Source organism: Panthera pardus, unplaced genomic scaffold, assembly GCF_024362965.1.
Source record: "Panthera pardus isolate Hobbes unplaced genomic scaffold, ASM2436296v1 HiC_scaffold_21, whole genome shotgun sequence".
Lineage (NCBI taxonomy): Eukaryota > Metazoa > Chordata > Mammalia > Carnivora > Felidae > Panthera > Panthera pardus.
In genome coordinates this window covers 57,914,086-57,930,361 of record NW_026526777.1, presented here as the reverse complement: position 1 = coordinate 57,930,361, position 16,276 = coordinate 57,914,086, and the positions used below count along the sequence as shown (strand labels likewise).

The 16,276-nt window shown below is 44.6% G+C and overlaps 1 protein-coding gene and 1 long non-coding RNA gene across 2 annotated transcripts in view; one reads left to right on the top strand and one right to left on the bottom strand.

Moving 5' to 3' along the window:
- Nucleotides 1-2,363: 2,363 nt before the first annotated feature.
- Nucleotides 2,364-7,425, bottom strand: LOC109251892 (uncharacterized). Its single transcript, XR_002073754.2, has 3 exons — nt 5,425-7,425; nt 3,506-4,408; nt 2,364-2,556 (listed from the first exon to the last, which is right to left on the bottom strand). It is a non-coding gene; the product is annotated as an uncharacterized LOC109251892 (long non-coding RNA).
- Nucleotides 7,426-7,622: 197 nt separating this feature from the next.
- TIPRL (TOR signaling pathway regulator) overlaps nt 7,623-16,276 on the top strand; it is a 32,469-nt gene continuing 23,815 nt past the window's right edge. Inside the window, exons 1-3 of the mRNA XM_019423864.2 lie at nt 7,623-7,850; nt 14,367-14,546; nt 15,727-15,826. Coding sequence (XP_019279409.2) covers nt 7,624-7,850; nt 14,367-14,546; nt 15,727-15,826 — 507 coding nt within the window. The 5' untranslated portion in view covers nt 7,623. The remainder of the gene's footprint in view (nt 7,851-14,366; nt 14,547-15,726; nt 15,827-16,276) is intronic.

Below are 16,276 nucleotides of genomic sequence, written 5' to 3'. Positions count from 1 at the left end.
TTAGCCAGCCAGGCGCCCCTATTCGTTTTGTTTTTAATCCGTGTTTCTCGGCTGGCGGCCTTAGAATCCCTGGTTCACTTGCTCATTCCTGCCTTCGGACATTAGCATACGGTGTAGTTCCCCGAGTAAATTTGTGCATAAAAAACTGTGCATATAAAACTGTGCATAAAAATCTGTGCATATAAAACTCTCTGGAGGTTTATAACTTTGTATTTGTTACCCGAATTAAGGCACACACACGCATCTACCTGTACCAGAGTCTAGTGCTATAAAAACACTTTCGAAATCTGTAATCTGTCTTATTGAAGAATCATCCGGTAATTTTCCTCACAACCTTTCCAGATAACGTTCGAATCAAGGTCTTCTGTGTGTATATATTTTCCCGAGTCCCCAAATGCCCACCTATGTACTGAAACACCACCAATTCTCTATGAAATGGACCAGTGACTCCAAAAGTTCACATTATTGTCACAAAGAGATAGTACCCCTGTTTCCCTTTATAACAGATCCTAAAATAGCGTCATTTATGGTCTGTCAGCTTTTCTGCCACTGTGGCATGCAATGCGCCTGAAGCTAACAGTGACAACGGGTCCCTCTATCATATGCATGACACAACAAAGCGCTACAACGTTTGTGTAATTAAAACCGCAATGCCCGGGGTGCCTGGGTGGCTCAGTCGGTTAAGCAGCTGACTTCGGCTCAGGTCATGATCTCGCCGTCTGTGAGTTCGAGCCCCGTGTCGGGCTCTGTGCTGACAGCTCAGAGCCTGGAGCCTGTTTCGGATTCTGTGTCTCCCTCTCTCTGACCCTCCCCCGTTCATGCTCTGTCTCTCTCTGTCTCAAAAATAAATAAACGTTGGGGCGCCTGGGTGGCTCAGTCGGTTAAGCCTCCGACTTCAGCTCAGGTCACGATCTCATGGTCCGTGAGTTCGAGCCCCGCGTCGGGCTCTGCGCTGATGGCTCAGAGCCTGGAGCCTGCTTCCGATTCTGTGTCTCCCTCTCTCTCTGACCCTCCCCCGTTCATGCTCTGTCTCTCTCTGTCTCAAAAATAAATAAACGTTAAAAAAAAATTAAAAAAAAAAAAAAATAAATAAATAAATAAATAAACGTTAAAAAAATTAAAAAAAAAAAAAAACAAAACCGCGATGCCCAACGTGAACATCAAAGACCAAAAAATTAACACAAACAGTGCTACTGATTCCCAACATGGTCACCACTCTCAGCCATTCGAGTGCTCTGAGAGGGTCTCAACACAGCTAGGGACCCCCAGCTCTCTGGATGGCCAGCTGCTTCCTGGCGCTCAGCAGCTCTCCAGGCAGGTGAAAAGTCACATCGGCCCTGGGTAAATTCAAAGAAATGCCTCAGAGGCCTCAGGAGGAGTGTTCATTCTCATCGATTGGGTTTCTCCTAATCCAAATGGGCGTATATCGGGTTATAGCAGTAACTATTGAAGACTAGAAGACTGACCTATAAGTAGATACCCCCCCCCCCCCCCCGTTCTGCAAATTTGGTGAGCCTACATAGTTTTATTGTTGACTTTCGGAATAACCTGGTCCACACCTTTATTCCATCCTTTTGCGGGTCCCCAAACCTTGCCAAAGTGTTGATGAGACATCGGGTCTGTTTTGGGTCACAGAAAACTGTAACGTACGTAGAGGTAAAATTTCATAACTTCTCTTGCAACTTCTTTTTTCATATCCCATTCTGCCAATATTTTCTGTCCCCAGTGGGGCTTGCCTTTACTAACTATAACACATACTTAAAAACCCTTCTGTTTCTCCCCTAATCAGCCCAAAGCCCACTGTTACAAACACTGGGGGTGGGGGGTGTATATCTATCTCTGAGAACCATTGTCTCCAAAGTCGAGAGGCTTGTACTAACGTGGCCCCATTTAGTCATGCTGACTGGGCTATGCTGAACACGGGACTCGAGCTGAGCCAGTCAGATTCTCCCTTCTGGAAATTTAACACGTGAACCAAGAAACGGCTATCAAGATGTCTACCAGGAAGCTTCTTAAGCACGTAGAATAGACTACTTTGCTAAAGCTAGTTTGAAGAGGGTTTCTGTTACTGTCAGCCAAGAGTAACGTGACTAAGATGCTCCCTTAGGGAATGTGCTTTGTGTTTAATATTCTCTACAGGCATTTAAGTCAGGAGACACTTCTAGGCCCTAGGCTAACCCACTGTGAGCTGCTCTCTGTGCTGCGGGGGCTTACAAAACATCTCACATGTCTGCTGCTCCTCTCCACCTTTCTTTTTTTAATGTTTATTTTTGAGAGAGAGAGAGCGTGAACGGTGGAAGGCAGAGAGAGAGGGAGACACAGAATCCGAAGCAGGCTCCAGGCTCCAAGCTGTCAGCACAGAGCCCGATGCGGGGCTCGAACTCACAGACCACAAGATCATGACCTGAGCCGGAGTCGGAGGCCCAACCGACCGAGCCACCCAGGCGCCCCATCTCCACCTTTCATAAGAACTTTTCTTCTCCTTGCCCACGTCGGAAGGGACCAAAGGGTCCCGACCGCCACCTCCTCTGTTTGGTTTTGATACAAGTACAATTCCTTTTGAGGGTTTTTGAAAAAAAAAAAAAAATCAGTTTAGGCAGCTAGTGAAAACAGGGAGCCAGAGAATGGATTTTTTTTTTTTTAAAGCACAGGAGGAAAATAATATACATAAAGTGAGATGAGCGGTCAGGATGAAAGCATGCCAAGATCCTTATGTTGTCTGAGAGGAGGGTAGTCGTATAAACTAATAGGCTTTGGGAAGTACGCATGTTGGAAATTTCAGGGGGAACATTAAACGGGAATAGAATATACAGCTTAAATCCTTGGCCTCGTGCACTGTAAGCAAGAAATTCAGGGAGTGTCTATGGTCACCTGTTATAAGTATCTCTGGCCTGTTAGAGCTATGAAGCTACAATAGCACAAAATGAGCCACAGTGATGGCCTTGCAGGTAGACGACCTGCAAGCCTCTTTTTTTTTTAATGTTTATTTATTGTTGAGAGAGAGAGAGAGTGGTGCAGAGAGAGAGAGAGAGAGACAGAGGATCTGAAGCAGGCTCCAGCAGACAGCCCAACATGGGGCTCAAACTCACACCCCATGAGATCGTGACCTGAGCTAAAGTCAGATGCGTAAATGACCGAGCCACCCAGGTGCCCGTAGCTCACAGGCCTCTTTGGGGACTTTAGAACATATATTCGACGCCCGAGTGGGACGTTTAGCGCTGAGGCAGTGAGATTTGAGAAAACTTTAAATACCCTGTTCCCTCAATCGCTAGCCCCCTTCCTGTCTTTAAGATGGTCCTGGTTTGCTTCAAGGCTCTAGGATGACCTCCTTTGAGGCAGACACCTGGCAAGAGGGTGCCAGTTCTCTCTGCGCCCAACACCTACCCCTTCTCGTGGCTTCTGGATCCTTAGCTATATTCACTGTCAGGGCATCCAGAGGGCAAGATGCAAAGTCACATCTAGAACTTGTAAACAGCAAACGAATCGCAATAATTTGGTAACTTACGTTGGCAAGATTCCGGGAAACCAGCAGCCAGATTCCAGGAAATCTGTATTTCCATGCTGAGGATGCTGGTCCAGCGAAGGAGGAATGTAATTTTACAGAGAGCCGAATGCGCCGCTCTGTGGATTCGATGTGCTGGTGTGAGCAGCTGGGACTCGTTCGTTCAGTAGGCTCACTGCAACTTGATCTCAACCATGACCCGTGATGCCGGAACTAGAGATCCCGAGTTTCTTTCGTTTAACGGAGAAGTAACGCAAAGACGTAGGGGACAAGCACGTTGGCATGGATTTCGCTCACGTCACCTGCTCATCCGCCTCCTAATTATGTCCCGAGAGGACTAGAGTCCGTGCCCTTTACCCAGAAATACACTGACGGAAGGGGCACCGCCATCCTTGAGGGGTGTTTCGTTGGCTGGCTTCTGCAAGGCAGGGATGGAGATTGGAGATGTGCCATTAAGAGTGGACTCCATGATTTCCGTGAGGATGTAGTGATGTCCAAGATGGCAAAAACCAAATAGCGGTACTTAACCGGCCAGAGGCAACGGTGACTATAATAGGCAGCAAAGACAGAGTGATCATCAGAACGGGTTGACCCACAGAGATCTTGGGAATGCGGGGGTAACTGACAGTGGGTCCCGAGGCCAGAAATAGATGAGCGATACCTTAAGGTTCCCCTTGACCGTGTACTACCAACACAACCCCGAGTATAGTGAAACAAACAAACTGGGATCGCCACGGAAGCCACAGCTGCTCCCTAATTCCCAGATCGGAGTCAGTTCACAGACCCTGAACCCCTAGAACGAAGGAGAAGCTGGGCAGCCTTGTAGATGGGCAACGTGGCCAAATTGTTTGGAGTTTTAAGGTTCATCTTTCTGCATGCTCTCTTGCAGAGCAGAAGGGAATCACTCTGAAATAGAAGAGACAGTTAAATCAAATTATAACTGATGCCATATACATACTTGAACAATATCTACTGTTTAATGACCACGATCTTTCTTCTAGAAACGCCCCCGCCTCACACAGATCTTAGCATTCCGTGCCCATGTGCATCATCTGGAATTTCACATATGGGGGAACAAAGCAAGTCGGACTTCGTTTCCACAGGCTCTTCCTCAGAAAATTCCTTTTCCTCTCTTTTTATATGATCGTGTCTTTTCTCTTGGGGGTCCCTGTCTTTCTTTGTCATCGCAGAATACACAGGTTAGTTGACAGGCATCCTGATTACGGTGTTGTGATATCCAGGCCACAGACCGGATGCTTCTCTAACATCCAATCAGTCACCTAGCCCTCTCCCATATCTGTCCTCGCCTCTCTAACCCCTCGACTACTGCCTTCAAGTAGGTCGATGGTCCACAAGGTCATTTGATCACTTGACATTAATATCTGTAAAAAATCGAGCACACATCCCAATATTTGTTTGCAAATAAAATACACATGAATATGTGATATATTATATACATTATGAAACATGCACAAAAACAGAACTAAAAAAGGCGGGAGATAAATATAAATAGAAGTGTTAATATTTTCTTCCTCCCCTCCAATGCATTTTGCAGTATGAGGATATGTGTGCATGGATCTCACTTTGAAGACACAAGTTTAGGCCATCACACTATCTCACGGAGGCAGTGGCCCCTAATCACCCATTGGAAAAAGTCCCAGGTTCTTCAGCATGACATTCAAGTTCCTTCTCAATTTGGCCCATGCCCACATTTTTCGACTCATCTCCTAGATACTCCCAGTAATGGGCTCGTCTGATCACTCCATCTGTACAGTCTGCTCTCTGTCCCCAAACACACACACACACACACACACACACACACACACACACACACACAACTTAACTGTTTCTACCTAAGTTGCTTAATGTTCTGCACAGAACTTATCCATTTATGAAATTATAAATCGTATTTGTTTACTTACTTATTACCTGTCTTCTCCATTATCATGAAAGCTCTAAGACGAAAGGGATCTTGCCTGTCTTATTTCCTGCTGTGTCCTTAGGCCTAACACAGATTCTGTCACCACAGTTCAGTGCCCCAAAAAGCCTGTGTAATGAGCAAATTTCTATAATAACCCGTTGGTTGTTCTCAGAACTGAATCTTGACAAACTTGAGTGGTAGATGGCTTGATTTTGCGGTTCAAACATCCTTTGTCCAATCTAGCTGAAGAATCACGTCCCAGGTATTATGCCTTCCCTAGAACCAGTTTTATAAAGCAGATAGTTTTTGCATGATAATACTTGAATGGGGACGGACAGTACCCAGTTAATGCCTAAATATCTCTCTAATGTGTGAGTGCTTTATCTTTCTTTAAGTTTATTTATTTATTTTGAGAGACAGAGAGAGAAAGCATGAGCAGGACAGGGGCAGAGAGAGCAGGAGAGAGAGAATCCCAAGCAGGCTCTGCACTGTCAGCACAGAGCCCAACTGGGGGCTTGAACTCATGAACTGTGAGATTATGACCTGCGCTGAAACCAAGAGTCGAATGCTTAACCAGTTAAGCAATCCAGGCACTCCTCTAATGTGTGAGTGCTTTAAATTGTACCTTTAAAGATTTGTTTCTTTGTACTCTCAAGAATTTTAGTCTTAAAAACTCTAATAAGTTGCTGAATTGGAGGCCATAGAGACAACGGGTTAAAATGTTAGATTTTAAATTTAAATTAAAAACTCCTTCTAATAGGCAGTCTTCATCATATCTTGCCTAGGAAAATCTGGGAGGACAAATGTTTTGGAAGGGTAGGTGGGAAAGCACTGACTCAGGTCTGGATAGTGTGGCCTGGTACTTCTCTGTCAAGGCCAGCTTACAGAAAATGCTATAATAAAATCATTTAGACTAAGATGTAAATGACCGATTAAACAAATCAGTGGCCCGTTGCCCTATCTAGGAGTATTTGAAATTTTAGATGAAATTGGATAGATAAATGGATAGATAGATAGATAGATAGATAACACACATTTCAAGGGGAAGGCAGTCCTGCCTTGTATCGCTGAAATCATGTCTAGGAATTCCATTGTCAAGCTCTGTTGTAAGACAGGGTGAGAGTGCTATTTTTGTAATAAAACGAATGGTTGGCAAATAGCAGTGCTTACATTTTGACAATCATTTGGATGAGTGGACACTGAAGTTGATTTAAATCAACATGTTGGCCCAGAGAAAGAAGTAAGTACATCCAGCTCCAGGGTTTAGGAAAAGCCTTTTGAAGACGTATCTGATCAAGGCAAATCATTCCTTGGCTAGGGTGAGGCCCAGGGGCTGGAGAATCTATATTTTTAAAAGGTGCCAGGTTGAGTCTGAAACGGGATAGGTCTGAATACGCTTAATAGGTTTAAGAGAACAGCAAGAATAAGGGCTTAGAAGTAAGGCTGAGTGCAGATGGGTAGGGCTAAGAGGGAGTTTCTGGAAACGAGACCGGAAAGACAGATTTGGGAAATGTCCTAACACCAAGCCATGCTGTTTTGCGGCAACTGAACCCCAAATCATCAGTTAAGTGATTTGCCCAAGGATGCACAAAACAGCACTGCAGAAGTGGATTTAGCACCGGTCTCTCCGGTATTGCTTCCACCATATCAGGGGCCTGGACCAGGAGAGCCTTGACCTGTCCGAAGGATGAAATTTTTGACAGGAGTCTGTCTTAGTTAAAAGTAGTTACGTGTCCACTTCTAAATCATGTAACGCTTGGTGCAGGACCTCCTAAATTACAAGGATTTCTGTTCTGTGGCCTCAACAGAAGAATATAGGGGCCTCTCCTTTGCACAACGATTCGCCAAAATGCAAGGTAATCACACTGCCTTGCGAGGTCCGGAAAGGCCTTGTAGAACTCGCTTTCTCCACCTCCGGCATTCCGTTAAGGACTCCCATCGGTACCAGCAAGTATCGGAGGACGATCCAACGAGTCCGGGGACGGGGGCGGTGCGTCCCTGACCACACCCACTGCCGCCGAAGCCCCGCCCCTCAGCGTTTTCTCCCCTATGCTGTTTTCCGGTGCATCGTGACGTCAGACGTGGGTCACGCAACATTGGCGCCTGGTCCCGGAAGCAAAAATCGAAAGGGCGGGGTAGGCGGAAAGGAGGGCCTGCGTCCGGGTCGGCCGGCAGGGGGCGGGGCGGGAAGGGGCTGGGCATGGACGGCTCGGAAGCCGAGGGGGCTGGGCTGGACGGAGGCGGAGGAACCGGTGTCGGCCGCCGCCGCTGCCGCCGCTGCTCCAGCCTGTTCCGCGAGGCCCGCGCCGGCGCCGCCTCGGCCATGATGATCCACGGCTTCCAGAGCAGCCACCAGGACTTCTCCTTCGGGCCCTGGAAGCTGACGGCGGCCAAAACCCACATCATGAAGTCAGCGGATGTGGAGAAGTGAGGCTCCGGGACTCGGGACGCGACGCGGCGCGGGGCGCGGGCCGGGGAGCTGGGCCTGGGCGGGAGGCAGGGCGAGCTGCACGCAGCCCCAACCCTCCCCGGGGCGGAGGCTTCGTCCCTGAGGACGGGACCTTCGAAATGACATCGGGAGAGAATCCTGTCGCCACCTCCCGCCCTGCGGTGGGGGGTTCGCCAGGCGCTGCCTTCGTGCAACTGTCACTCCGCCCGGGTTTGAGCGGCGCTTGACTGTTCCGGTGGACTTCGCCCTCGCCGCAGGTCCCTACCTGCCCCAGCCTGCCACACCTTTAGACCGTTGCTTCCTGAGTGGCTGGGCCCGGTTTTCTTGGGGGTCGATAGCGGGGATGATACATGTGCTTGGGTTTTGAGCGCGTCAGGTGCTGTGCCAGGCGCTTGAGATACGGCAGATGAAAGAGCCTCTTGCAGGAATTGACCGTCTTAGGAGAGAGACGGAGAGGCCATTGTAATGCCGGGTGAATAACGGATAGAGACGTGTACGCGAGGTTATTTGAGATCGTTGAGAGGGGACAAGGCGTCCGGGAAATTCGGATGCCCGAGTGGATCTTGATGAAAATCAGAGGCACGGGGTGGGGGTGGTCGCGTGTGTGAAGCCGGGAGGCCAGGCATGGGGCGAGCCGGGAGGCGTTTGTGATGCCTGAACAGGATCTGGACAGAGTTTGGGGCTGTCAGGGGACACGTGGAAAGCCGGGAGGCCGGGGAGAGTGCGGGCCTCCATTTGTTCGAAGAACCGTTTCTGCCTGGTTGGAGCGAGAGGTACCAGAGCGGGAGTAGTGGGAAATGGGAGGGCCCCAGGGGAGTGGAGCTACTAAGGGAATTTGTATGCCAGGCTGAGGAGTTGGTATTGTATGGGGGCTCCCGCCGGTGTCCTTTTGTACGAAGGAGTGACCTGGGCAGATGTGCACTCGGAAAGATTTCTCGGGGGTTGGGGGGGGGGGGTGTGTGGGATGCGGAGGATGGATCGGAAGGCCACAGGACTGGGTAAGGAGACCAGTTAGAAAGGGCAGAGGAGAGGAGAGGTTTCAGGAGATTAGGTGCCTGGATGGCCACTTGACAGCAGGAGGGAGGAGAGAGGAGAAATCTATGCCGATGAGAAGATTTCTGGCTTGGGAATAGGAATGGGAAGCCTCGCCATTGAACACGGTGGGCACAGGAGGAGGAACAGATGGGGGCAGTTGTTGGCTAGAGGATGAGTTGAGATGGTTGAAGTGTGAGTCGCGTGGGGGTCCTAGAGTGGTGGGCATTTGTCTTGGAACTCCAAAAAATGACTGTCGGTGGGTTTAGATTTGGGAATCATCAGCTTATAGTTGACATCTGGAGCCTTGGGCGTGACCTAGGATCATGTAGAAGTCATCCTGAAGAAAAGGAAAGGTTATGGGATGGTATCCTAGGGAACCCTAGGGTATTTTAAGATTCAGGCAGAGGAAGTCACCAGGGAAGAGAGTCATGAAAGGATGGTTTAGCAGTGTAAATTAGTGACTAATTATTTTATGTACATAACCGGAGTATTTTGTAAGACCCCTAGATTTTTTCAGGTATATTGGGGAAAATTCAGAATCCTGTCTTATTTCATGTGTGTGTTATTCCATTAAGTAGTTAAAATTTATTTAATTGAGTGCTTTTTTATTGAATTTTTGTCCTAATACATTCAGTCTTCATCTTATTTAATCTTCGAAGTATTTAATTTTTTTTTTTTTTTTTTTTAATCTTGGTGTAGGGGCCCCTTGGTGGCCTGGCCAGACTTGGGCTCAGGTCATGATCTCATGGTTTGTGAGTTCGAGCCTCACATGCACCCGGCTCTCTGCTGTCAGTTTGGATCCTCTGTCCCCTCTTTTCTCTGCCCCTCCTCCATGCACTCTCCCCTGTCTCTCTCTCTCTCTCTCTCTCTCTCCCTCCCTCTCTCAACAATGAATAAACATTAAACAAAATTTTTTTAAATTTTGCTTTATTGTAGTAGAAATACTTAACATGAGATCTATGTTTGTAATAAATTTTTTTTCCCCCTTGGGAGTTTGCACTTTTTTTTTCTTGGAAGTATGTGTGTGTATATATCTGTCTATATTTATATCTTTATCCATTTATCCTTCGACGGACACCAGTTGCTTTCATATCTTGGCTATTGTAAATAATGCTGCAGTGAACATTGGGGTACATATATCTTTGCAAATTGGTGTTTTGGTTTTGTTCAAATAAATACCCACAAGTACAATTGCTGGATCGTATGGTAGTTCTATTTTTAATTTTTGGAGGAACCTACATAGTCTTCCATAGACTGCAAAATGGCTGCACCATTTTGTATTCCCATCAACAGTATATGAGGGTTCCCTTTTCTCCACATCCTTGTTAACACTTGTTATTTCTTGTCTTTTTAATTTTAGCCATTCTGATAGGCAGATATCTCAATAGGGTTTTGATTTGCGTTTTCCTGATGATTAGTAATGTTGAGCATCTTTTCATGTATCTGTATGTCTTTTTTGGAGAAATGTCTATTCCGCTGCTCTGCCCATTTTTATTTTTATTTTTAGCTGCTCTGCCCATTTTTAATTAGATTGTTTGGGTGTTTTTTTTTTTTTTTTTTTTTATTGAGTTGTGTGAGTTCTTTACATATTTTGGATATTCATCCCTTATTGGTTATTTCATTTGCAAATATCTTTTCCCGTTGGGTAAATTGCCTTTTCATTTTGTTGATGGTTTCTTTCGCTCTGTAAAAGCTTTTTAGTTTTATGGAGTCCCATTTATTTATTGTTTTTGTTGCCCTTGCTTGAGGAGACGGATCCAAAAAATATTGCTAAGACTGATGTCAAGGAGTTTATTGCCCAATATTTCCTTCTAGGAGTTTTATAGTTTCTGGGCTTACAATGAAATTGTCTTTAATCTATTTTGAATTTTGATTTTATTTTTGTGTATGGTGTAAGAAAGTGGTTCAGTTTCATTCTTTTTCTTTGTTTATATTTTAGAGAGAGAGCGTGTGTGTGCATGAGTTAGGGAGAGGGAGAGAGATTCAGAATCTCAAGCAAGCAAGTGCTATGCTCAGTGCATGGAGCCCGACACAGGGCTGGATTTCATGACGCTGGGATCATGACCTAAGCCAAAATCAAGAGTCGGATTTTCAATCAACGGGTCCGCCCAAGCAACGCTCAGTTTCATTGTTTTGCATGTAATTTTCCGGTGTTCCCTACACCACTTATTGAAGAGACTATTTTTTCCTCTTCGTATAGTCTTGCCTCCTTTGTCAGAGATGAATTGACCATATAAGTGTGGGCTTATTTCTGGCCTCTCTAGTCTGTTCCATTGATCAGTGTGTCTGTTTTTGAGCCAGCACTGTACTGTTTTGATTACTATAGCTTTGTTGAAATCAGGGAGCATCATACCTCTATCTTTGTTCTTCTTTCTCAAGATTGCTTTGGCTATTCAGGGTCTTTTGTAGTTCCCCTCTTTACACGTTTTGAAGTTTACAATGCTTTATTATTAACTACAGGTACAGCAGATTTCTAGAGCTTATTCCTCTTGCTTGACTGAAAATTTGTGTCTGTTGATTAGTAACTTCTTTCCCCACCCCCCCAACCTTTAGTAACCACCGTTCCACTTTTTAAAAAAAAATTTTTTTTAACGTTTATTCATTTTTTGATAGAGAGAGACAGAACGTGAGTGGGGGAGGGGCAGAGAGCGAGGGAGACACAGAATCCGAAGCAGGCTTCAGGCTCTGAACTGATAGCACAGAGCCCGACATGGGGCTCGAACTCACGGACCGTGAGATCGTGACCTGAGCTGAAGTCGGACGCTTAACCGACTGAGCCACTCAGGCGCCCCCACAATTCCATTTTGTGATTCTGTAAATGTGACTATTTTAGATACATCATTTAAGTAGAATCATGCAGTGTTTGTCTTTCTGGGACTGGTTTATGAGGCCCTCAAGGCTCATCCACGTTGTTGCATATCGCAGAATTTCCTTCTTTTTTTTTAAGGTTGCATTGTGTTCCGTTGTGTGAATAAACCATGTTTCCTTTATCCGTACATCTGTGAGTGGACGTTAGGTGGTTTCCACATGTTGGCAATTGTGAATAGTGCTGCTATGAACATAGGTGTGTTAATCTCTCTAATACTTGATATTTTCTATTTCCTTTTTTTTTTTTTTAAGCAGGCTTCACTCCCAGCACAAAACCCAACGTGGGGGCTTGAACTCACGGCCCCGAGATCAAGACCTGAGCTGAGATCAAGAGTCAGACACTTCAGGCGCCTGGGTGGCTCAGTCAGTTGAGCATCAGACTTCAGCTCAGGTCATAATCTCATGGTTCGAACGCCACGTCAGGCTCTTTGTGCTGACAGCTCGCTCAGAGCCTGGAACCTGCTTCGGATTCTGTGTCTCCTCTCTCTGCCTCTATCCCACGCACGCTCTCTCAAAAATTAATAAATGCTTAAAAAAAAAAAAAAGTCGGACATTTAACCCATTGAACCACTCAGGCATCCCAATATTTTCTATTTCCTGATAATGAATACATTTTACTTAAATTTATGATGAACAATTAACATTATTAGATACCTTAAAGATGTGCAGCTTAAAATGTTAAATCACTGATAGGTGCACACATACATACACAGATGTATTACTATTATTATTTTTTTTATTACTATTTTTATTATTATTATTATTATTATTACTATTATTACTACTGTGTCATAAACATTTTTCTACATTATTATATTTTCTTGTTAAACATTTTTAACGATTCTATAATGTTTCATTCATCGTATGGATAGACCGAAGTTTACATTATGGTTTATTTCCTTATATTCGGACATTCCAAGTATTTCTCTTTTACTATTATAAATAAGATGGTTTTGAATGTCAATGTGTATAGCTCTTTTCTGCATTGGAGATTATTTTTTTATTACAGATTTCTCATTGCTGCCCTTTGGAGTCAGAAAATAAATTTGATGAAATTCCCGGTACTTTCTCCCTAATTGGTGCCCCAGGGGATAGACTGTAGATTTGCACAATCCTTCCAGAAATCCATGTAAGCAAGTGCTGGTTTCCCTCATCAGCCTTGGTGCTTTTGCCTTCTTCATTACCACCTTTTAAAACTTGTGACAAGGCAGGGCACCTGGGTGGCTCAGTTGGTTAAGCGTCATGATCTCACTGCTTGTGAGTTTGAGCCCCGCGTCGGGCTCTGTGTTGAGTTGTCTCAGCTTGGACCCTGGAGCCTGCTTCGGATTCTGTCTCCATCTCTCTGCCCCTCCCCTGCTCACGCTTTGTCTCTCTCTCTCTGTCTGTAATATAAAATAAAACATTAAAAAAAATAAAACATGACAAGTTGAGAATTATACTGGAAAAGTTGTTTTCCTACAAGAGACAGCATCTTTAATTGCTATATTTTCTTCGTAACTTTAATTAATATAATTGTGTAAGAACAAAAAGTCTACCAGAAACATGAAGCTTATGGAAACATGAGACTGTGGTATGTTAGGTCATCTCCTAGACAGTCCTAGGAGGATTGGAACCCATATTTATTCTTGAAAGTGGTGGGCCTTTGATGACCCAGGAATGAAATAGATGTTTCTAGTAGGAATCAGTATTTTTTTCCATTGTTTAATTTGTTCATGTAGTTTTCTTGGCTTGTTTGTTTTTAATATGTATGCAAGACTTGATTGGTATGTCTGATTGGAAATAAATCTAAAGCAATTAGAAAGAGGGTAATTGTGATCTTAGGATATGTGTGATCTTTTATTGGATTTATGTAAGAATATATTCTTTAATATAGTGTTATTTTACCTTATCTAACAATAATAGCTGTGTAACTGTTCAAAAATGCAGAAGTCTCGGGGCACCTGGGTGGTTCAGTCGGTTAAGTGGCCCACTTCGGCTCAGGTCCTGATCTCAGGGTTCATGAGTTTGAGCCCCGTGTCGGGCACTCTGCTGTCAGCATGGAGCCCTCTGCTTTGGATCCTCTTTCTCCCCCTCTCTCATGCTCATGCTCACTCTCTCAAAAATAAATACTAAAATATTTATTTTTATATATATAAAATAAACATTAAAAAAAAAAATCCAGGGGCGCCTGGGTGGCTCAGTCGGTTGAGCGTCCAACTTCGGCTCGGGTCATGATCTCATGGTTTGTGGGTTTGAGCCCCGTGTCGGGCTCTGTGCTGACAGCTCAGAGCCTGGAGCCTGCTTCGGATTCTGTGTCTCCCTCTCTCTCTGCCCCTCCCCTGTTCATGCTCTCTCTCTCTCTGTATCAAAAATAAATTAAAAAAAAAAACATTAAAAAAAAAAAATCCAGAAGTCTTAAAAAAAAAGAAAATCGAAAAGAAAACCTTCTGATCTGCTAAAGTGGCTGTCGTAGAACACTTGCACTAAAGTCCCGTGCCTTCTTTGGGGTCCCTTAGAACTTTAGTCAGGGCACATTTAAATTTTTGCCTCTGTTGCACACTTTATAATTATACACATATTGGAAATATTACCTGACTTTTGGTTTTGCATAGGTTAGCCGATGAATTACATATGCCATCTCTGCCTGAAATGATGTTTGGAGACAATGTTTTAAGAATCCAGCACGGCTCTGGCTTTGGGATTGAGTTCAACGCTACGGATGCCTTAAGATGTGTAAACAACTATCAAGGAATGCTTAAAGTAGCCTGTGCCGAAGAGTGGCAGGAAAGCAGGTAAGAATCTCAACATTTATGGGTTAAGTGAAAAAGAAGAGTGGGGCGCCTGGGTGTCTCAGTCGGTTAGGCATCTGACTTCGGCTCAGGTCGTGATCTTGCGGTTCGTGAGTTCAAGCCCCACCTCGGGCTCTGAGCTGACAGCCCAGAGCCTGGAGCCTGCTTTGGATTCAGTGTGTCCCCCTCTCTCTGCCCCTCTCCTGCTTGCACTCTCTCTCTCTTTCTCTCTCTCAAAAATAAATAAACATTTAAAAAAAAATGAAAAAGAAGAGTTGACAGAAATCTTCTGTCATGATATGTGTATTTTATGAGAGTGAAGGGCAGGTATTATTATTAACTTAATAGTTGGATCGTTCTAGAAGTCATTTTTCCCATCCATAAAACGGAGATTAGTTACCCTACCTTTTAAATACTTGTTGGGTTAAATTGAATTACGGTTGAGTTGAGCCATGCAAGGTTTACATTTTTGAGCTTTCAGTGTTCCTTGGTGAAGACACAGTAGGCTGTGTACTTCACTGTTCCTGTTTTTGAAGAAAAATGTTTACTGATGATTTGAACTGTAAATGTGAGGAGCATTAAAATAAAGAAAAACGTGTTTTCTTTGATAATCAAATCGGCAGTTATTTACTTTGTGCCTATCGTATACTAGGTACCTTGCAAGATACCAAGAAGTATAATAACGCCTTTATTTTTTTTTTTTTTTATTTTTTTTTTTTAACGTTTATTTATTTTTGAGACAGAGAGAGACAGAGCATGAACGGGGGAGGGGCAGAGAGAGAGGGAGACACAGAATCGGAAGCAGGCGCCAGGCTCCGAGCCATCAGCCCAGAGCCCGACGCGGGGCTCGAACTCATGGACTCACGGACCGCAAGATCTTGACCTGAGCTGAAGTCGGACGCTTAACCGACTGAGCCACCCAGGTGCCCCAATAACGCCTTTAAACTGTGTCCTCAAGGACTATACTAACTAATTGGAGAGACCACATCAGCATATGACAAGTTTAATAACTGTAAATATGCAGACAAACCAAGAAGGATCTTGTATTAGTGAATTATGACAAGTATATGTATTTATTAGGATGTTTGCATTATTTGTAGAATGTAACTTGGTGTGATATATGAATACAGACAGCCTATATTCTGCATCACTGAATCTGATCCTTCTCATTTTAATATTTGAGGACGGAGGGCGAACACTCCAAGGAAGTTGTTAAACCATACGATTGGACCTACACAACGGATTATAAGGGAACGTTACTTGGAGAATCACTTAAGTTAAAGGTAAATCTTTATTTTTTGCTTTTATGATAAAGTCACTAGCTGTCTTGGACAGTCTCAGCATTAGAACTTTCTAGTAATGGATTATTTTTGCTATTACTTTCATCCCACTTTCTTTCTAGTGAGGGGAAGCTTCAGAACCTAATGTGAAGGGGTTTTGCTAATTGATTATAAGCCGAAAATAAGAAGGCCACAGTGAAACAATTTTTATTCTCAAAAGTAACCATGGCAAACCGCCTTAATGTTACCGTTATCACTGTCAAGAAGCATTCAAGGGGCACCTGGGGCGGCTCAGTCGCTTAAGCGTCTGACTTCCGCTCAGGTCATGATCTTACAGCTCCTGGGTTCGAGCCCCGTGTCGGGCTCTGTGCCGACAGCTCAGAGCCTGGAGCCTGCTTTGGATTCTGTGTCTCCCTCCCTCTCTGCCCCTCCCCTGGTCGCGCTCTGTCTCAG